Source organism: Cetorhinus maximus, chromosome 6 (assembly GCF_964194155.1).
Source record: "Cetorhinus maximus chromosome 6, sCetMax3.hap1.1, whole genome shotgun sequence".
NCBI lineage: Eukaryota > Metazoa > Chordata > Chondrichthyes > Lamniformes > Cetorhinidae > Cetorhinus > Cetorhinus maximus.
The window spans coordinates 44,057,281-44,079,941 of record NC_135884.1 but is presented as its reverse complement, the minus strand read 5'-3'; the positions used below and the strand labels follow the sequence as shown (position 1 = coordinate 44,079,941).

At 41.0% G+C, this 22,661-nt stretch overlaps 1 protein-coding gene across 2 annotated transcripts in view; it reads right to left on the bottom strand.

The window, feature by feature from the left end:
* The window catches only part of kbtbd8 (kelch repeat and BTB (POZ) domain containing 8), a 36,483-nt gene extending 14,785 nt beyond the window's left edge, over window positions 1-21,698 (bottom strand). The window contains exon 1 of one of the 2 annotated variants that reach the window (XM_078543677.1): window positions 21,599-21,698. In XM_078543677.1, coding sequence (XP_078399803.1) covers window positions 21,599-21,614 — 16 coding nt within the window. In that variant the 5' untranslated portion in view covers window positions 21,615-21,698. The remainder of the gene's footprint in view (window positions 1-21,598) is intronic. The other variant, XM_078543678.1, reaches the window with a different exon arrangement.
* Between the last annotated feature and the right edge of the window lie 963 nt (window positions 21,699-22,661).

Sequence of the window (22,661 nt, the reverse complement as noted above, 5' to 3'; positions counted from 1 at the left end):
CACCAGCAGTCTTATCTTGACAATTCTTGAGCTTGAATGTTCTTTGCTGCTAGGAAAATCAGCCTCTTAAAGCACTCATAACATTTTAAAAGCATCCATTCAGTAAGAATTACTTCTGATATATTAACAGCTACGAGTGCTTTATTTTAAAGAAAGTTAACAGCAAGGCTCAGAGCTACAAAAAGCAGCCAGTCTGGGGTTACTGTGCCTCCCTTCCTTCTACCTTTTGGCAAAGGGGAATGGGATGAAGTTAAAAATGAAAAGAGCAAGGGAAGGCAAGGAGTAAGACATGAAAATACAAAGTACAGCAATGATTTGAGTTGTTTACAGTCAGAGATGAACATTCTGTATTCACCAGAGCCACCCTTCTGGAAGCACTTGTGATGCCCTGGAGCAAAATGATTTTATTTAGATTTTTCTACAAACAAATTAGATCTCACCACCCCTAATTAATTAACAGGCTCTCGGATAAACAGATTCAAATGACATTTAGTATATAGTCTTTAAAAGCAGATATGCTGGCAAAAATAAGTGCCTGAATAGTACTAGATAATTTGATACAAACTTTGGTTAAAAGATGTCCACAGGCTCAAGAAGCCAGTCATTAAACATGTATAATGGTAGCTTGCTTTTTCATAGCAGATAGATATTCAGAATAACCAATAGCCAATGGGTTTTAATAACTTTCAGTCACTAGGGTATGGCTGGCAGCTTTCCTAATGTACAGATAACAAGACCATTCATTTAGTTTTCACATCCATCACAGAATTTGATCGTAATATATCAACATTATGTATTAAAGTCTTATTCACACTTTGGATTAGCAGGCCAATCAGAAGTACAGTTGCAACAGTGACTCCATCTGTTACCGTTTAAATCATTCACACCATTACTGCTTCTGTAATTTGCCAGGAAGGAGACAGGGACTGTAAGTATATCATATCAAAAATAACTAACATCGGACCAATTCACCAATATTTAAGTTCCCCCCCACCCAGAGTATGAATCCAAATCCATTTCCAGCTTGCCCACTCATTTTTAATCAGTACTTATCACAGAATTTTAGGTACTAAAGAGCTTAACTACATACCGATGCACATGTCATTTTCACAAACTACTTGGCAATCCATATCTAACTTTTTTTAAATATATAAGTGGCAGGTACTCAGGCTGGCACCATTCATTGAAATTAAACTGTGCACACAGCCGACTGTAAAAAGTCAAAAAATATTGAATAAATTGTGGGGAAAATTATAGAATTGGAATCATAGAATGGTGCAGCAAAGAAGCTGCCATTCAAGTCATTCTGCCTGTTACGGCTCTTGGCAGAGCCATCCATCTATTCCAACTCGTCTGCTCTTTCCCCATAGCTCATTACCCAATTCTTATTTGAATGTGACTATTGAATCTGCTTCCGCCACTTTTTCAGGCAGTGCATGCCAGATCACAACTCAATGTTAAATATTCTTCCCTCATATATCGTGTTCTTTGGCAATTCACCTTAAATCTGTATCCTCTGGTTACTGACCCTTTTGCCACTGCAAACAGTTTCTCTTTATTCTATCAGTAAACCTTCTCTTAACCTTCTCTGTTCTAAGGAGAACAAACCCAGCTTCTTCAGTCCCTCCACATAACAAAGTCTCTCATCTTTGGGACCATTTTAGTAAATCTCTTCTTCACCGTGTCAAGAAGATATAATAATGCTACAGCAAGTTATTTTAAAATAGAGTTTTGTGTGTGTGTGTGTCTCTTAATTGGATTAAAGCCAGCTGGCCTAGAGGCTTTGATATACAGAGAAGTAGATTTGAAAAATTAGATAAGCGTCGGGGAATAGGTGGCAAGGTATAAAGGGGGAAATATGCATTTTTAAATAGACCATTCAAAAGAGCAGGTGAAGTATTACATCTAATCAGGTGAAGCTTAGAAACAATGTGTTTATTTTTTAAAGCTTACTAGTAAAGTGGGTATTATGAAAGGGTTTTGTTAGAAGATTTAAAGTTTTTTTAAAATTCTAGTGACAATAAGAATTTTCAAAGGGGGAAATATCTATAAAGGAAGAGAAGGCTGTTGGTAAAAGGAGGAGGGATTCTAAGATCTAAAGCCTCCAGCCTGTAAGCCTCAAGTCTGTCCGCAAGGACGCAGAGCTGAAAGAAACTCATTTTGAATGTGACTGTCCAGGGTGTGCTTTGCCAGGGGTCTGTTTAAATCTGTGTTTTACTGTTGCTTTACCAGGGTCTAACAGAGTCAGACTAATTAGGGGATGTTTATAGTTATTATAGCAAAAGTTTTGAAGACATATGTTTGTGACTACAATCTTTGTATTAATAAATGTTTAATTTAGTTTGATTAAAAACATTGAGACTCAGTGGTCTTATTACTACCGGATTCAAAGCCTGCATCTCGAAACCTAAAAATTGCAAAAAATTGGTTATGACAGTTATTTCAGGTTTCCCTCTGAGATTTGAACAACTCAGCTTTTACTATTGGCTGTGTCATAATAACCCTCTCCAAGGTCCATCCTTCCGAAAGTATGGGACCCGGAATTGAACACAATACTCCAGCTATGGCCTAACCATTTTTTTAAACAAATATTTAGCATAACATCCATGCTTAACCCAAGAATTCCATATGCTTTAATAACTTTCTCAATTTGCCCCGTCACTGTCAAAGATTTATGTACATGCACCTGTAGATCTTTGAGCCTGCACCCTCTAAAATTGAACCATTTATACTGCTTCTTGTTCTTCCTACCACAATGTATCACTTCACACATCACTGTTAAAGTTTCTGCCCGTTTTACCTGTCTAGATTCTCCTGAAGTCTGTTATTCTCCTCATTGTTGACTACACTGTGCCATTTGTAAACTTTGAAACGACACCCCTGTATACCCAAGTTCAGGTCATTAATATGGCATTAAGAACATTGATCCTAATGCTGACCCTTGGAACGCACCACTGTCTAGCTCCCTACAGTTTGAAATAATTGCTCACCACTACCTTCGGCTTTCTGTCCCTTAACCAATTTTGTATCAGTGCAGTCACTGTCCTTTTAATACCATGGGCTTTAAATTTGCTTAACAAGTGCATCGTGCGATACTTTGTCAAAAAACGTTTTGAAAATTCATACAGAAATCAACCTTTTTACTTCTCTAGAGAACAACTCTAATCTACAGTGTTAAAAAGCTATGATTATTCTGTCATGGCTCAGTGTGGATAGTGCGCTGTAATATCAAGCCCCACTGTTCCAAGCCGTGACAAATGTGAAAAGTTTGATCAAACCACCAGATTGCCCCAATTCTACCTAACTGTTTAATTTAGGTTAACAGAATACAAGCACCAGGTTTGTAAACTTAATAGGTAACTAACTGTTTATTGAACAAACTTAACCAGTGTCAAAAAAAAAATGAACTGCTAATTTCTAACTAAACTCTACCCCTCCTTAAATCCCTATACACACACATACAAAGCACATAAGACACACAAAAGAATATGGATTTTAAGGGTGGGAATAAACAGTTCAGTAGCACAAATTCCGGAGTACAGGACTCAAAGGGTTGATTTTGATTGATGTCTTCCAAATCCCTTTCCATTCTTGTTGTTGACACGAGGTGGTCTTCCCACGCTCAGTATTGAGTTCACTGGTTGACTACTTGCCTTTCAATTACTCTAACTGACTTTCCCCTTTACCTCATGACAGGGGTTTTCAGAGAGAGCAGGTTATAGAGATACGAGGAGAAAAAAGGCAGCTAGCTATTAGTGTGGAATTACTGGAATATTCCACACACAGGAGATAGAGGTTTTATGTCTTTTGCCTTTCAGGCTAGGACGTATTCAGCTCACTGCTCTCACACAAAGCCTGGTCACCTGGTCAGGAGCCAATTAAAACATTGTTACCAGGCAGCTCCCTTGGTCCAGGACTCATTTCAAGCACCATCCTGTCTTTCATGGCACACACTGTTCCAGGACTGCAACATTGTATATATCTCTCATCCTGTTCCAGTGGACATGTCTTTCAAACTGCAGCCATTGTAATTTTAATACACAGTCCAACAGAAAATAAAAAGATATGTTTCTTACATGCCTCCGCCTTTAAGAGATGAAACACCATTTCAAAAATACATTTCATCACAAGGTATGTGACACACAGACAACAAAACACAAGACTTACACTCATCCTTCATCCCCCTATACAATTGTCAGTATTTCTTACCCCTTTAACTTATTTTATTATTTTAAGGGGAGGTGTGGCATAGTGGTATAGTCACTGACTAGTATTCCAGAGACCCAGGGTAATGCTCTGGAGACCCGGTTTTGAATCCCACCACAGCAGATGGTGAAATTTGAATTCAATAAAAAAAAATCTGGAATTCAAAGTCTGATAACAACCATGAAACCATAGCTGATTGTTGTAAAAACCCACCTGGTCCACTAATGTCCTTTAGGGAAGGAAATCTGCAATCCTTACCTAGTCTGGTCTACAGGTGACTCCAGACCCACAGCAAATGTGGCTGACTCTTAAATGCCCTCTGAGCAAGGGCAATTAGGGATAGGCAATACTGAGTGTTTTTTTTTATTATTCATTGGATTTGAGCATCGCTGGCACAATGCATTCACAATCACAATTATCTTTACCGGTAATGTGAACAATCTTTATTTTGAATGGTTGAAACAATAGACTCCATTAAACAGTTTCACATTGAGTTTTAAACTTTTCAATGAATACCAACGGATTATGGTCAGAACAAAAACAAAAAACTACTGCGGATGCTGGAAATCCAAAACAAAAACAGAATTACCTGGAAAAACTCAGCAGGTCTGACTGCATCGGCAGAGAAGAAGAGTCGACGTTTCAAGTCCTCATGACCCTTCAGCAGGAAGGGTCACGAGGACTCGAAACGTTGACTCTTTTCTTCTCCGCCGATGCTGCCGGATTATGGTCAGTGTAGGTTAGTGTTTGCTATCATGTCGGACATAAATTTCAAAGTGTTGAAGAGACAACAATAATGCTAGCGTTTCTTTTTCTACTGTAGAATACTTCTTCTGATATTGATTTAGTTTCTTGGAAAAGTACCCCACCAGCTTCTCTATCCCTAATTTATCATTGTGTAATAGGACTGCACCTACGCCCAAGTCGCTAGCATCAATTCCCATTTTAAAAGGTTTGGTAAAGTCAGGGTGGCCAACACTGGTTCATTTATTAAGATTGTCTTCAGCTTTTCAAAGGCTGCTTGGCATTCTGCTGATCATGATATTTTTGCCTGTTTTCTTAACAAATTGGTGAGAGGTACAGCTATTGTGAAGTTAGGCACAAACTTTCAATAAAACCCACACATTCCCAAAAACCTCATGGTTTCTCATTTAGTTTTAGGAATGGGGAATTCTATTAGAGAGCGCTCACTTTTGCTGTTCTTGGCAACACTTGCCCTTGTCCTACCAATGTGACCTAGGTAAGTAACCTTTGTTTTTGCAAATTTGCTCTTGGCCAGATTTATGACTAAGGCAGCCAATTGCTTAAACAGGTTCTCTAATTGCTTTACAGGTTCTTCCCATGTGTTACTATATATTACGCCATCGTCAAAATGAACCACACAGTTAGGCGCTTCAGCTGCGACTTGATTCAAAAGTCTCTGAAATGTAGCTGGGGCGTTTTTAAACCCAAGCGGCATGACTAGACATTGATACAACCCACTTGGTGCAACAAATTTCCTTTAGCCCTTGATGTTAATGGCACTTGCCTGTACCCCTTCAATAGGTTAATTTCAGAAAGAAATGAGACACTGCCAACCCTATTAATGGAATCTTCTAATTGAAGAATTGAGTACAAATCTGTCCTTGCTACAACATTCACTTTCCGGTAGTCTAGACAAAATCTAGTGGATCCATAGGGTTTAGGAATAAGCACTACTGGTGAACTCCAGCTGCTTCGGCTGGGCTCAATCAATTGATTTTCCAGCATATATTGGATCTCTGTTTCTAACGGAGCTTGTTTTTTGGACTCAGCCGATAATGATGTTGTTCTATCGGCACTGAGTCTCCTACGTCCATGTCATATTTATCTAACGTGGCACATCCAGGTGTATCCCTACAAATTCCCTTATGCTTCCTAAGTAACCTTATTAGATATTTCTTTGGTCCTTCCTCTAAATATGACTACACGGTGTCTAACTGTCCCAGTACTGTCGTATTGGCTAGTTGAATTGTAGGAGGTTCACTTTGGGTACTGTCTATTTCTCCTTCTACCTTGCCCTTACTGTCTCTGTCATCCTCTACTACTATCATCTGGCACACTTGCTCTGTCTTATCTTCTCTGCAATGATATTGCTTCACATGTCTATGTGACATAACCATTTCTTCTTCCTACACTCAGGAGGGGTATCTATCAGGTAAGTCATTTTACTAACTCACCTAACTATCTTACAAGGGCCACTGAATTTCACTTTCATGGGGTTCACCCTGCAAAGGTAATAATACCAATACTTCATCTCCTGCTTGGAACGTTCCAGTTGTAGCATGTTTGTCTGTCCATTCTCTCATTTTGGCTTGGGAAATTTTGAAGTACTTTTATGCTACTTCACATGCTCCTGAGGGTCTTTCTAGAAAGATGCACAGGTAACCCAACATGGAGGATTCACCTTTCTCCTTTAGGAACTTTTCCTTGATCACTTTTAATGGACCTTTTATTTTGTGATCACAGATCAATTCGAATGGACTAAATCCAGTAGATTCACTCGGAGAATCTCTGGTAGAAAATACTAAGAAATCTAATCCTTTGTCCCAATCTTTTGGGTGTTCATTGTAATAGGTCTTAATAATGGTTTTGAGTCTGATGGTGTCTCTCTCAAGTTCCCCGTGTCTGTGGGCGACAGGTGGTAGACTTTAGCTGTCTGATTCCCTAACTGTTGATTACGTCTTGGAAAATTTTAGACATGAAGTTAGAACCTTGGTCAGATTGTATTTCAATTGGTAGGCCATAACGAGTGAAAAACTGAGTTAACTTTTCCACTACCACTTTAGCTGTAATTGTCCTTAAAGGAATAGCTTCTGGAAATTGGGTCATCGTATCCATGATTGTAAGGATATACTGATGTCCTGCTTTTGTTTTGGGCAATGGTACTACACAATCTACTAATACTCAACTGAGCGGTTCTTCAAAAATTGGTATGGGTATTAAAGGTGCTAGTTTGATTAAATGTTGAGGTTTATCTACCACCTGACATGTATGACACGTTTTACAAAATTGCACTACGTCCTTATGAAGCCTTGGCCAGGTAAAATGCCTGTTTATCGATGCTTGGCTTTTCCGTACTCCTACATGTCCTGCCATAGGGATTTCATTGGCTGCTCAATATCTCCTTACGATATTTGGGCAGCTTCACTATATGACCAACCATCCATTCCTCATCCGCAGGTCTGTGAGGGTGTCTCCACTTCCTCATTAGAACTCCATTTTTAATGTAATAGCACTTTGGAATTCCTTCCACCTCAGCTTCAGCCAACTGTGCTAATTTGTTTAACACTGGATCTGCTTTTTGAACCTCAATTAATGAAGATATGCCAAACACTTCCTTTGAATTATCCTCATCCTTAAAGAAAGTTTCAGGTACTCTACATCTGCTCGTGGTATTACTTTGGCCCCTGGTGATGGACATTGTTTAGCCATTGCTCTGGTCACCATACACGATGGAAAAATACCAGAAATTTGTTCTTGTAACTGCTCCATCTCTTTAGCCTCTCTTGGACTTTCCTTAATTATGGGTGAAGCTGTAACTTTCACTCCTGCCATATCATCCCCCAGGAGCCAAATCAACTACATCCACTGGTAATTTCTTAGCCACTCCTACAACCACTGATCCAGACAAAACATTCACACTCCAATTGCACTTTGTACAATGGAACCGGGATATATCTTCCACTTATCCCATTTACCAATACTTCAGCTTTCATTTGAACACTCTGGAGGGAAAACCAGGTCCTTCTCCAGCAAGAGTTTGAGTAGCTTCTGTGGCCCTTAATATAGTTATGGGTTTAGCTGCATCATTTGATGAAAAAGGGGTTATCTTTCCTTTAGACAAAAACCCTTTATATTTCTCATCTACTTAATTAATTTTACCTGCATTTACAGCAGTGTTTACCTCCAGACCTTTATTTGTAACTCTTTCGAGTACATTCACAATTCTTAGTTTTTTTCCAGGAGTGGGACATGAACCCACAACCTTCTGATTCAAAGGCGAGGGTGCTATGAACTGAGCCACAGCTGACACAGTTAAAGCTACAATTTGATCCTTGGCATTTTCTTTTCGAGTTCCCTTTTTGGACTCTTACAAACTCCAATAAGTCCCATGGGCTTCCCTTGCAACTTCCAGCATTCTGAACGAATGTGTCCCACTTCATTAGAATGGAAACACTTAGGCCTTCAAGTTTCACCTTCACCCTCAGTACCTTCCTTCCTGATCTGGGGAGGAGATCTCAAGTTATTCCTAGCTATCCATTCTTTACATTGGCTACTTGCCTTCCTTTCACGCTCCCACTTTCTATCCTTTTCAAATTTATGGGGTTGATGGAAAAAAGGTTTTGTTTTATTGATCAACTCAATCGTCCACCATTACTGCTGCCTGTCTAGCAGATGCAACCCTTTGGTCTTCAACATGGATTATAGCAGAAGGTAGAGGCTTTTTAAATTCTTCCAAGAGAATGGTCTCGCTAAGAACTACATAGGTAGTTTCAACTCCTAATGCTCATATCCACCTGTCAAAATTACTTTGCTTAATCCTTTCAAATTCAACGTAAGTTTGCCCAGACTGTTTCCTTAAATTTCAAAACTTTTGTCTGTATGCTACAGGGACCAACTCATATGCACTCAAAATGGCCTTTTTCACCACATCATAATCCCTAGAAACCTCCTCTTGACAGTGAAGCATAAATTTGCCATGCTCTACCTGTCAATTTACTCTGCATAGGCAATGTCTAGTTTTCCTTTGGCCAGTTCATCTGTTTAGCTATCTTCTCAAATGAAATGAAGAATGCCTCAGCGTCCCTTTCCTCAAATTTTGGAAGAGCTTGTACATATGTAAACATCTCACTGGGTTCTGATCTGGAAATAAGTCCTGCCTCACCTACTAGCGTCTCTTTTTTAACAGTCAGCATTTTAAGCTGGAATTCTCTCATTTTCTCTTTCCTCCTTTTCTAACTTTGCCATTTCTAGCTCCCTTTGAAATGTCTTTTCTCTTTCCTTTTCTGCCTGTTCCCTTTGGAATACACTCTCTCTCTTTTCCTTTCTCTGCCCTTTCTTTTTCTGCTGCCCCTAGTTCCAATTTTTTTTATTTGTAACTGAATTTGAGCCCATTCCAATGAACCAACCTTTGGAGAACTGAGTCTCTGATATTCCTTCTAATTTAAAATGCTGTGCCATCTTTGATTATCTCTGCCTTCCTAGCTTTGGCAGGCAATCCTACTCTTAATTTACTTGCCAATTCAACTAACCTGGCTTTTGGGATCTCCTGTAAAATTGTCAGGGATATCTCTTCCACTTGCAGGAAAGTTTTAGCAGTTTCCAGTGCCATCTTATTTTTGACAGTACAAACCTGGTGTTTCCGTTTAGCTTTTATTACTTCCTAAATCTGCACCCAAATTGTGGCTGTCTTTTGTTCCAAAATATCCCAGACCCGAGCCCCCAAACTTTGTCACGACTCAGTGGGGATAGTGCGCTGTAATATCAAGCCCCACTGTTCCCCGAGGTGTGACAAATGTGAAAAAAATTGATCAAAACACCAGATTGCCCCAATTCTACCTAACTGTTTAATTTAGGTGAACAGAACATGAGCACCAGGTTTGTAAATTTAATAGGTAAATAGCTATTTATTGAACAAGTTGTTAACCAGAGGCAAAAGGAAGGAATAGGAATTACTAATGTCTAACTCTATAACCTAAACTCTACCCCTTAAACCCCTATACACACACAAGACACATAAAATCCATGTTTTGTTGTGTGTCTTAAGGGTGGGATAAAACAGTTTAATAGCACCAATCCCAGAGTACAGAATTCGATGGGTTGATTTTGATCGATGTCTTCCAAATTCCTTTCAGTTCTTGTTGATGACACAAGATGGTCTTCCAGCACTCTGTATTTAGTTCGCTGGTTGAGCACTTGCCTTTCAACTGGGATTGGTGCTATTAAACTGTTATATCCCACCCTTAAGACACACAACAAAACATGGATTTTATGTGTCTTGTGTGTGTATAGGGGTTTAAGGGGTAGAGTTTAGGTTATAGAGTTAGACATTAGTAATTCCTATTCCTTCCTTTTGCCTCTGGTTAACAACTTGTTCAATAAATAGCTATTTACCTATTAAATTTACAACAGTGACTTTCCCCTTTGCCTTTTGACAGGGGTTTTCAGAGAGAGCAGGTTATAGACATACGAGGAGAAAAAGAGCCAGCTATTATTGTGGAATTACTGGAATCTTCCACACACAGGAGAGAGGTTTTAGGTCATTTTCCTTTCAGGCTAGGGGCTATTCAGCTCACTGCTCTCACACAAAACCTGGTCACCTGGTCAGGAGCCAATTAAAATGTTGTTGCCAGGTAGCTGTCTTGGTCCAGGACTCCTTTCTGGCACTATCCTGCCTTTCATGGCACACCTTGTTCCAGGACTGCAACATTGTATATTTCTCTCATCCTGTTCCAGTGGACATGTCTTTCAAGCTACAGCCATGGAAATTTTAATACACAGTCCAACAGAAATAAAAAGATATGTCCCTTACAATACACTGAGCAAATGAATGGGTATTTTTTGTTAAACTAAAATACAATAATATTGGGAGTGTGCAAACATCTGTTCACCTAAAGGTTTTAAAAAAAACCATGAATGAAAACCAGCATCCTGCACAGATTCTCTTACTTGAAATAAATGCTGGTCTATTATTGGGTAAATTGATCACTGCCATGAAGAAATATGACCAAACTACAATCTGGCCAATGACCTTCAATTTAATTTCTAGTTTAAAATGAAACACTCACGTTTCTTAAATAACAATTACAAAAGTACAAGTTTAAAGTGCAGCAATGAAGAAACAATATGCAAAGCAAATGACAAAATCCAACTAATTACTGTCAGAGTCAGAGTGAAGTTGCTTGTTGATTATTTAGTGTGATCACACAAAAATTAGTATAATCATGAAATATAGACTTCTGTGGAGAGATATAGAACTATATGGATTGTGCGGGATATTATGCACATAACACATCCCCCAAAACTGATCTGAAGCAAACACAAACTATACATAATTAAGAGGCCAAGCTGTATTGCACAAAATTCCACAACAGTGCTCACTATTCAAGTCAATGGGGTATCAATGTAAAAAAAAACAAAAGTTTGTGATACGCAGTTATACGTCTTTTGCAAAGTTAGCTTTTTTCGGTTTAGACATTAATACAGCAGGTACCAATTATATGCTTCCTGTTTACTCAAAAACTTGATTTATATAGTGCCTTGCCTAAAAGTAAACATCCCAATATGGTTTGATGAGATTCATCTTGGGCTCTTGCAATCAAAGGAGATATCAGGCTATTAGGGCAGGTGACTAAAATCCTCATCAAAGAGGTAGGTTTTAAGGAGAATCTTCAAGAAGAGAGGCAGAGAAGTTTAGGGGAGGGAGTTCCGACTTAGGGTCAACACAGCTGAAGTCATGACCTTCAATACTGAGTCAAGAGGAGCTTGTTGGGAGGGGGAGGGGGGCACTGTGTCGAGCAGGGGATGGGTGCACAAGAGGCTAGAGCTTCAGAAAGGTAGAGTTCGAAGTGGGTTGCAGGTGGTTACAAAGGGAGGAGCAGTCCCATGGAGGCATTTAAATACAAACATGAGAATTTCACATGTGAGGCACGCTGTGATAGGAATTTGCTGCAGGTTAGGATTGAGCAGCAGAATTTGGATGAGCTACAGAGGGTGGAAGATGAGGCCTAATAAGAGGGCATTGGGATGGTCATCATTAACACATTCCTCAGCTAATATCACCACCGTCAACACCCCTTTGTCCTGGTGTCTATGACATCTTTGGCAATCTCTTCTTTGCCTCCACCTATCACTGGCCCTCTATCTAGCTCTACCTGTCCCACCCCCCCTTCAACCAGCTTATATTCCACCTCATTTCTATATTTCTTAGTTCTGATGAAGAGTCACATGGAATTGAAACGTTAACTGTGTTCCTCTCCGCAGATGCTGTCAGACCTGCTGAGTTTTTCCAGGTATTTTTGTTTTTGTGATTGGAATAGTAGCAGCTGGGGGTCCCAACAGCAGCTGGGGGTCCCAACAGCAGCTGGGGGTCCCAACAGCAGCTGGGGGTCCCAACAGCAGCTGGGGGTCCCAACAGCAGCTGGGGGTCCCAACAGCAGCTGGGGGTCCCAACAGCAGCTGGGGGTCCCAACAGCAGCTGGGGGTCCCAACAGCAGCTGGGGGTCCCAACAGCAGCTGGGGGTCCCAACAGCAGCTGGGGGTCCCAACAGCAGCTGGGGGTCCCAACAGCAGCTGGGCTTAGACAGTGACAGAGGCGAACCATGTCAGAGGCAGAAGTAGGCAGTCTCTAATAACAGGATGTGGGTTAAGAAACTCAGCTTTGGGTTCAATATGTCACTGAGGTTGCAAGGTTGCAAGCAGTTGAGTTCAGCCTGAGACACCGCCCAAGGAAATGAAATTGATGACGAGACCTAAAGACATTGTCTTTTGTGATCCCAATGTTTTAATTGGAGGGAATGGCAGCTCGTCCATGATTAAGCAGCTGACAACACAAAAGATAGTGGATGGATTAAGTGAGGTGGTAATGACAGACCTAGATGGCATTAGAGTACTTTATACAACAAAAGTCAAATGAAATAAAGTTCATTCTTTTGCAGGATGCACCTTGCTGAGTCGCATCCTTCTTTAAGGGTTTCTGAGATAATTTCCTGACTTCAAGATAATTTCTGAGATAATTTCCTGACTTGCAAGCACTTTTATGTTTGTCAGATAAAACATTACATTTTTAAACATACCCATTACATTTACTATACTTGATTCCTCCAATTAGCAGTTCTTTACTCACATGAGACATACCAAGGTAGTGCTATTCTTTCCTGGATCAAGTACTCCCACACCTATTTAATTCCCCATGTTCACATACTCCAACAATTTTAATGTCCTCAACACTAATCAGCCATTAAAGTGCTCCCAAATTTCACAAATGCATGCAACCACCCATTACTCCCATGATCTGTGATCTCCAGGGTCACCTCCTCAACTTCCCACTGTTGCTATTTGCAGTTCCTGCAACTAGAGAAAGCTTCCCTGCCACCTCTGTGTCCTGACACACTTGGATTCCAAGTGCACAAATACATCCACATCCAATTACACTATTTTGAGACATTGATAATGCTATCCTAAAGACTTGTTCATTTCTGCTTGTGACGTAAAAATGAACTCTCTTATTGGACTGAATCTGAGCTTTCCAGGATTAAATGGTTAAAGGTCCCAGTTTGAATACTAACTTTTATCTTCAGGTATACTTTGCATGTACCTGTATAATCAATGGTTAATCAAGTGCTTTTCAAATCTGACAGAAACTCACAATTATGTTTATACTATTTCTTTATCTCAATTCAAGATTCAATACACTTCAGTTCAAAAACTAGTTTGACTTATTGGATATCAGGAAGTATTTTGTTTTTAAAAAAATATGCCATACTGAACACAGTAAGCAAACATTTAACAATTTGAAAAACAGATGCAAAAGTGGGCTTGCACAATTTCTTCCCCCGTGACTCTCCAAACCACAGCTAATTAACTTAAATGGTACAAGCAGAATTTCAGGATTTACAACTTATTTCACTCTGGCTAGCACAGGGTAAAAAGTAATTCACATTCCAATTATTACACATTGGTGCGAAGTTGAACCAAAACTGATTAAAAATGAGGCAGACGCTGAGAGAGTAGGAAGGAAAATCATTTCCTTTTGGATTGTTTTTCCTCCCTCATCTGAATCAGTCATCTTCCAAATATTCCAACAGAAAAGCTAGTCACCCTCTATTGCTTAACCATCCTTTCAGACTGCAGAAAATCTTGCCCATGATTTCATACATCACAACAAGAGTCACTGGTTTACAATAACGGAGGTCAAATTCCACTTTATTACTGTCAGATACCTGAATTTTAAAATCGAATTTGGGAACTTTATGATTTACTATTTCCCACATCTGTGGCCACCGTATTTCAAATTGGGTTGGCTTCGCCTGAACTTGGAGATCATGCAAAAGTCTAAATTTATGTTTTACCTTTTAAAATATTGTGCATGTCAACAATTTACTGAAGACAAAGTAGGCTTCCACATTTGTAGGCTTAACATTCACCAATAGGACTCCTACTCCATGCTAATTAACCAAAGAATGTCTATTAATATATTCAAATAAAAACGGCCACTTGTACTGCCTTATTTCTGATTCTATTAGATGCATCAACACTAAATTAGAGAAAAAAATAAACCTCAATAATCCACATCGACATTAAAATTCAAAGCACCAATTTCATGGGGACTGATTTTGAGTTGGAAAAAAGTTTTAATTAATGGGATTTTACAAGATGTATTGGTCTCTTGTTAATCTAGGAAGTCTCCTTTGCTATCAAATTAATTTTGCAAAATTTTAAATCAATTACATTAAGCCTAAAGTATACTTGTGGTCAGTGTGTTAACAGGTTGTACAGATAAGGAAAATCACAGTGCTGGCCCTTGTCCTGGGTTAGGCAGTCTCAGCCACACAAGAGACAAGGGTGCAACATCTATCAGCTATAAATCCTTTGAGACATCCCAAAATCATGAAAGGCACTACATAAACGCAAGTTCTTGGTTTCTTTTGGACTCGATTCATCTGGCTACATAGGTTAAAAAATACTCAACCTGGGTTGCAGCCATTCATGAATATGCACTGTACATGGGGACTGGATTGGACTACCACTAGCTATGGTTACTGACTGTAAATGCAAATATGAATTAACTAATTCAGTGAAATCTTGGACAGTAGTCAGCCCCCAAAAACATGATCCTAACAGTACCTTCAAGGTGAGAAAGAAAATTTGGTTATGGTGGGGCCTAAATGTTTTTAAAAATAAGGATGGCAACGGAATGGAAACAAATTGCACCATACTATGTCCAGGCCTCAGGTAGCATGCACACTCTCTACATTGGACCATTACAATTATGAAAGTTGAAGGTGATGTTTTGGGGCGGTATTTTTATAGTTAGGGTAAAATGAAAGGGGGGGGGTGGTGTTGTTGTCAGGTATCATGTGACCTGCTCTGCAGTCTGCCTGACAGTAAGCCTGGGTGGTTTGATTGGTAGAGATCAAAGGAAAGCTTAGATTGTTTTATCTTGGGAAGAAGGTGCAGGGTGTTTGCTTGGAGACAATGGCAGTGGCCTGTGTGTTAAGAGTGGAGACTCAGTCTCCCAAAGTCCCAGAAAGGTGCTAAAAGTATTGGGTTGTAAACCATTGTGCTGTAAGCTGTCCACTTAAGATGAAAGAGTGTTGAGGTCAAGCATAGCTACTCAGCATTTCTGCCTGGATGCAAGGCTAATACATTTCACATTGCCATGGGGAAAGTGCAGAGGATGTCACTTTTGGGATCAGGTTACAGACTTCCCTACAAATCAATGAATATCACAGACAGCAGTCATGTGGTCAGTAGGGAGAAGAGGATGCTTGGCTTTGCAAGCTACCACAGCCAGATGAGGGAGGAAGACCGTCTTTATTCAAAGAGATGCATCCTGCAGCCATGTAAGGATGCCAGGAAATTCAACCTGGTGTGGCCAGAGGGAAAGAATCATCGCAACAGGCTTTACTGCTGGTAGATTTAGGAAACTCGCCAAAAACTAAATGCCTGCAGATGGTCGCCCAAAGTTACTACTTGGCGAAATGTGGAAACACGAACCCATTGTAAGCTGGGATTGACTGTGGACTGTTTGCTATAAGGACAGTAATTCCATAGGGGGTGCAATGTGTGCCAAGTATAAAAGGAGAACAGTCCTTCCTGTATTTTTAAGTATAAGCTGCCTACAAAAAGGGTATTTAGTCATGTGTTTTAATCATTTGTTACAGTAAAAGTCATAAAACGTGAAATCTTGCCATATTATCCTTTCCAGCTATTAACTGGAAGCTCAAATCATTTTTTCCCCTCAAAGTTATCAGTCTCTAAAGCGATTGTAACAGCAGGTGGATGTGTTGATCAGCAACTCTATGCAACTTAATCAAGACAGGCACTGAATATAATGGAGGTGTGCAGTCATTTGACCTTTAGGCATCGCTTTCCAGCAACTTCATCTCAAACCTTTGACTACAGCATATGCTTTTACAATTGTGAAAGAATATATTCAAGACAGTTTGTGAAATTCCAGTCATCTTAATACCCTGGACATAGCAAGTTCAACATTGCACACTAGCATGCTTATTACCATTTGCTCATGTAGAGGTTTGGGCAAGGATGTGCCAACCATGAGGCCGACTCCCCTCAATTGAAGGCAGAGAGATAAGCCTTTCTTTTCCACAACCATCCTGCCAAAAATTCACCCCACAATTTGACCCTGGATTTCAAGAGCCAAATGAAGCCCTTCTGTTGTGGGCTGAGTAGTTCAAGCTATAAACTACATACCTTACATACTAATGCCCAATTGACCTGCATTGGGACCTTGTAGTTAATTAAGATAGGAAAGGTTGAAGCATCCTTTTCACCTCTTATTGTCTTGAAGAACTGTGCACAAACCAATGTTGGCATCACAACCAGAAATCCAAGATATTACTATGAAATGAACCATTGAGGTAATGACTTCTATTTTTTTTGTAAAAGATAGTCTGGAGATTTTCAAAGCTAGAATCTCATATTTGAATCCTGAATTTTTGTGCAGCTCTCTATAGGAAGCATGCTGAGGCCATAGGCAGTAGTGTAGAAATACATGTACTTCAGGAAACTTGAAAGAAATGGGACTGTTCATTAGAGATTATGGGGAGAATAGAAATTATAGAATTACGAAGGAATAGACTGCATAGATAAAAAGACGAACTCCAGCAGCTGAGGAGTTTGGAATGGAGAGCCTGATACAAGATGAAGTGTAAGATTTCAGAGAACCAAACTTAGCTTTAAACAGGCTTGTGAAAGCTATGCGATGCAGTATTTGAGTTAGCAACTGAAGCAGAAACTTTTTTCATTGAATGTGGACATTGTTACCAAGGCCAGCATTTAGTGAGGAGGTGGTGAGTAGCTTTCTTGAACCCTTTCAATCTGTGTGGTGTAGGTACTCTCAGTGGTGCTAGGTAAGGGTTCCTGGATTTTGACTCCCCAACAGTGAAGTAAAAGGCAGTATACTCCCACGTCACGATGGTGTGTAATTTAGAGGGGAACTTGCAGCTGTTGGGCTTCCCATGTGCCTGCTGCCCTTGTACTTCTAGATGGTAGAAGCCACAGGTTTGGTAGGAGCTGTTGAAGAAGCGAAGGTGAGTTGCTGCACTGCGTCTGGTACTAGGTACGCACTGCTGCCATTGTGCACTTTTGGTGCAGGGAGTGAATGCTGAAGGTAGGTGATGGGTGCAATCATGCGGGCTGCTTTATCGTGGATGGCGTTGAGCTAGAGTGTCATTGGATTCCTCCAGTGAGCATTCATCCAAGCAAATGGAGAGTTTTCCACCAGACTCCTGACTTATTGATGGTGGAAAGGCTTTGAGGAGTCACTCACTGCACGATTCTCAACATTTAACCTGCTCTGCAGACACAATTTTCATGTGGTTAGTTCAGTTAAGTTTCTGGTCAACGATAACCCCAGGATGTTGATGGGGGGGCGCACGTGCAAGGGGAGGTGGTGGAATTCAGCAATGGTAATGGGAGTGGTTAAGACTCTGTTGTTGGAGATGGTTGGTCATTGCCAGGCACTGTATGACACAAATGTTACTTACCACTTATCAGCCCAAACCTCCTGCTTCATTCTTTGTAGACTTGCAAATGGAATGGAACAGTGTAATCATTAGCAAGTATCCTCGCTTCTGATAAATGGAAGGTCATTGATGAAGCAATTAAGATTACTGCCTAGGACACTACCCTGAGGAACTCTTGCAGCGATGTCCCAGGATGACTGGTATTCAGCTACCACAACTTCCTTTTTCTTTATTCATTTATGGGATGTGGCTGGCTAGGCCAGCAACTATTGCCCATCCCTACTTGCCCTTGAGAAGGTGGTGGTGAGTTGCCTTCCTGAACAGCTGCAGTCCCTGTGGTGTAGGTACACCTAGAGTGCTGGGGGGAGGGGGGAGAGTTCTAGGATTTTGACCCAGTGACAGTGAAGGAATGGCAATATATTTCCAAGTCAGGATGGTGAGTGGCCTGAAGGGGAACTTCCAGGTGGTGGTATTCCCATGTGTCTGCTGCCCTTATCCTTCTAGATGGTAGCTGTGGGTTTGGAAGGTGCTGCCTAAGGAGCCTTGGAGAGTTTCCACAGTGTATCTTGTAGATGGTACACACTGCCTAATGGTAGATATTACTCCAGCCAGTGGGGAGTTTTACCAAGATTTCCACTGCCTTCCATTTTACTTGGGTTTCTTGAGGCCACAGAGTCAAATGCTGCCTTGATGTCAAGGGCAGTCTCACCTGGTGTTTAGCTTATTTGACCATATTTGGACCAAGGCTGTAATGAGGTCTGAAACAGACTGATCATGGCAGAATGCAAACTGAACATTAGTGAGTAAAGTTATTAGTAAGTGCCATATGACAGCACTGCCAGTGGCAGCTTCCATCATTTTGCTGCTGATGGTGTGGTAAAAGGCTGGATTGGATTTGTCCTCTTTTGGTGGATAAAACATAACCTACACAAATTTTCCACTTTGTTAGGCAGATGCCAGGTGGTCCATCCAGTTTTGTCCTCATTAGAGGGCAGTTAAGAGTTAACCATATTGCTGTGGATCTGGAGTTACATGTCAACCAGACTAAGCAAGGGCGACAGACTTCATTCCCTAATGGATATTAGTAAATCTGATGAGTTTTTTTTTAAAATGACAATCCAATAGGTTTATGATCATTAGTATTAATAACAACTTTTTATTCCCGATTTGTCTAATTAACTGGGTTAAATGCCCCAGCTGCCATAGTGGGATTTGAATGCATGTCTCCAGATCATTAGTGCAAGCCTCTGGATTACTAGCCCAGTAACAGACATTTAAGAGTAGATTAGTTAAGTGCTTGAAGATAGAGATAAAGGCAAACGAGATAAAAACCAGCAAAAACTGGTTGTGTCAGCCTACTTCAGTGTTGCAATTCCCATCAGATAGCCAAATAGTAATGACAGCAAATAGAAGGCACTAGACAGCAGACATATTCTCCAGCTTTACAAAGAAAATCCCAATTCTTTCCAAAATGCCTGAAACAAGCACTCAACACTACCCTTTACAAAGAAAAATAGGAAAATGCCAGAATCTATTAAGGAGGACATTTAGAAAATCACAATACAATGATGCAGAGTCAACATCGTTTTGTGAAAGAGAAATAGTATTTGAAAAAATTATTAGAGCACCATGACGATGTAACAAGCAGGGGGATAAAGGAGAACCAGTCAATGTTGTGTATTTGGATTTCCAAAAGGCATTTGATGAAGTGCCACGTAAAAGCCTACAGCAGAAGAGAAGAGCTCAAGGTGTTGTGGGTGATATTTTAGCATGCATAGATGATTGGTTAACTAACAGGAAAGAGAGCCCCTAAATAAATGAATCATTTTCAGGCTGGCAAACTGTAACTAGTGAAGTGCCATAGGGGTCAGTGCTGGGGCCTCAACTATTTATAATCTATATTAATGATATGGATGAAGGGATATTGTTGCCAAATTTGCCAACATAGATAGGAAAGCAAGTTGTAAGGAGGGTACAAAGAGTCTGCAAAGGGATACAGAGTTAATTGACTGGGCAAAAATGTGTCAGATGACATGTAATGTGAGAAAATGTGAGAACGTCCACTTTGGAAGGAAGAACAGAAAAGCAGAATATTATTTAAATGGAGGGAGATTGCAGAATGCACAGTACAGAGGGATCTCAGTGTCCTGGTACATGAATCACAAAGTTAACATGCAGGTACAGCGAGTAATTGGAACGCAAATAGAATGTTGGCATTTATTGCAGTCAGGAAGTCTTGCTACAATCGTCCATGACTTTGGTGAGACTACACCTGGAGTACCATGTACAGTTTTGGTCTCCTTACTTAAGGATATATTTGTATTGGAAGCAGTTCATTAAAGGTTCATTGGGCTGATTCCTGGGATGAAAGGGTTTTCTTATAAGGAAAGGTTGAGCAGGTTGGGCCTATACTCATTGGAGTTTAGAAGAATTGAGAGATCTTGTTGAAACATACAAGATTCTGATGGGGCTTGATAGGGTAGGTACTGGGAAGATGTTTCCTCTCATGGATCAAGGGTTATGGGGCAGACAAGAAAGTGGAGTTAAAGCTACAATCAGATCAGCCATGATCTTATTGAATGGTGGAGCAAGCTCAATAGGCCAACTGGCCTATTCCTGCTCCTAGTTCTTATCTTACACTATCCAACACATGGCAAATAAGATGAGCAAATGCTCAAGAAAAGTTTGCTCAGTTAGTCTCACAACTGGTCAAACTAGCCAACTCCAACCTTAGAGCTAAAGTACACATCTTGAATTCAGCTAGGTTGCCACAAATCAATTAAAGTGGATGTCCCAAAAACTGATGATCTAGACTACAGTACGGTAAAGCTACAACTTGCTTCTCAAATTTCATAAGTGAAAACATCAGTCTGATCCTTTCAAATTACTCCTTGGTCTTCCCAATATGCATGAAATTACACTGCAATTAAGTACCCCCCAAATGTTTAACCTCATCTTAAAAACACAGATATAGAGCACAGCAACCAAGAAACACGTTCCATGGGAAAGGGGCTATAGTACTATCCCAAATAAAAGTACCCAATTTAACCTCATAAGGTAGTCAAACACATCTTAACCACAAATACTCGTATCAAAGCCTTTGTTCGTATTCATAGTTACCTAATCAAATCAATTAAAACATATTCCTCTTCATTTCTGAAGGCATATTGAAAGTGTCACGCTATTGCGGTTCACTATGAAATTACTTCTTTCTTGGAATTAAATGAACGAGTTTTAAAGTCGAGCAATCACAATTGTTTAGACCGTGACAAGGAAGAGATCCTCTTCACCTAAACCTCAGGGGGAAGGTTCAAACAAAAGCAAAAAAATAAACAAACTCCCCTCGAAGGGACAGAGAATACAAAAGGCAGAAGTTGCCAAGAAGGAGCAACAGCAGAGGGCAGCTCCCCAGGCACTGGGCCTACCAAGCTTCCCCCTAACCCTGAACTACCCCCTCCCTAAGCGGCGGCCCATTGTTTCCAGGGCCGCTCCGCTCCCTCCCTCCCTCCCTCCCTCCCTCCCTCTCAGGGCTGCCCTTCGGCACCCAGCCGCTCACAGCGGCCTTTCAGCCCGGGCTTTAACGGTGCGGTATTGCCGGCGACCGCCACTGTCCCCTCCCCGCGCCTCTGAAACAATAAACGGCGAGAGGCCGAGTTACTGACCCGCTGCTGCAGCCATTCTAACCGCCTCGACTGACGGCACAGCAGCTCCCCCTTCACCTCACGCAGCCGCCGCCGGCTCAGCAAAAGCCAATCAGCAAAGCGGCCGGCCCGCGCCCGTGCGCGCCCCCGGCCCGCGCGGCTCGCCCCCGCGCCCTCGCCATTCCCTCCCGCTGTCGGATAGGATCAGTACTCGTGCGTGTGCGCGCGCCTGGGGAGTTAGTTACCGATGGTTCAGAGCAACTTCCCTCTGCTAACTTTCTAGGGCGATTTTAAAATCTGACAACGTATCACGTCAGCTCTCTTTCCGTGCTGAAGATGGAGAAGTGAAAATATCAATAGACCGTTATAACCAGCACTGGCAACAGTTGGACTCATGGAATGGTTACAGCACAGGAGGCCATTCGCACAGAAGCAGCTGAAATGGCCTCAATCCCCACCTTTTCCACGTAGCCCTCTTTTTTCCTCTTCAGATAATTATCCAATTCTCCTTTGAAGGCCTAGACTCAATTTGCCTCCAACACACTCGCAGGCAGTCCATTCCAGATCCTAGCTATTGGCTGTGTAAAAAAAGATTTTCCTCTTGTCACAATTTCCTCCTTTGCCAACCTCACACTATCACAGTATCTTTACAGTGCAGAAGGAGGCCATTCGGCCTATCGAGTCTGCACTGGTCCTCTGAAAGAGCATTCCACCTAGTCCCATTCTCCTGCCATATCCCCGTAACCTTGCACATTCTCTCTTTTCAGGTAGCAATCCAATTCCCTTTTGAATACCTCGCTCAAACTGCCTCCACCGCCCTTTCAGGAAATTTGTTCCAGACTCCAACAACTCTCTAGGTGAAAATTTTTTTCATCATCACATTTTTTCCTTTTGCCAATCATTTTGAATCTGTGCCCTCTAGTTCTTGATGTTCTCTTGAGTCAGAACAGATTCTCAGTATTTACCCTGTCCATACCCCTCAGGACCTTGAATACCTCTGTCAAGTCTCCTCTCAGCCTTCTTTTCGCTAAGGAAAACAATCCCAACCTATCCAATCTATCCTCATAGCTACAGTTCTTCATCC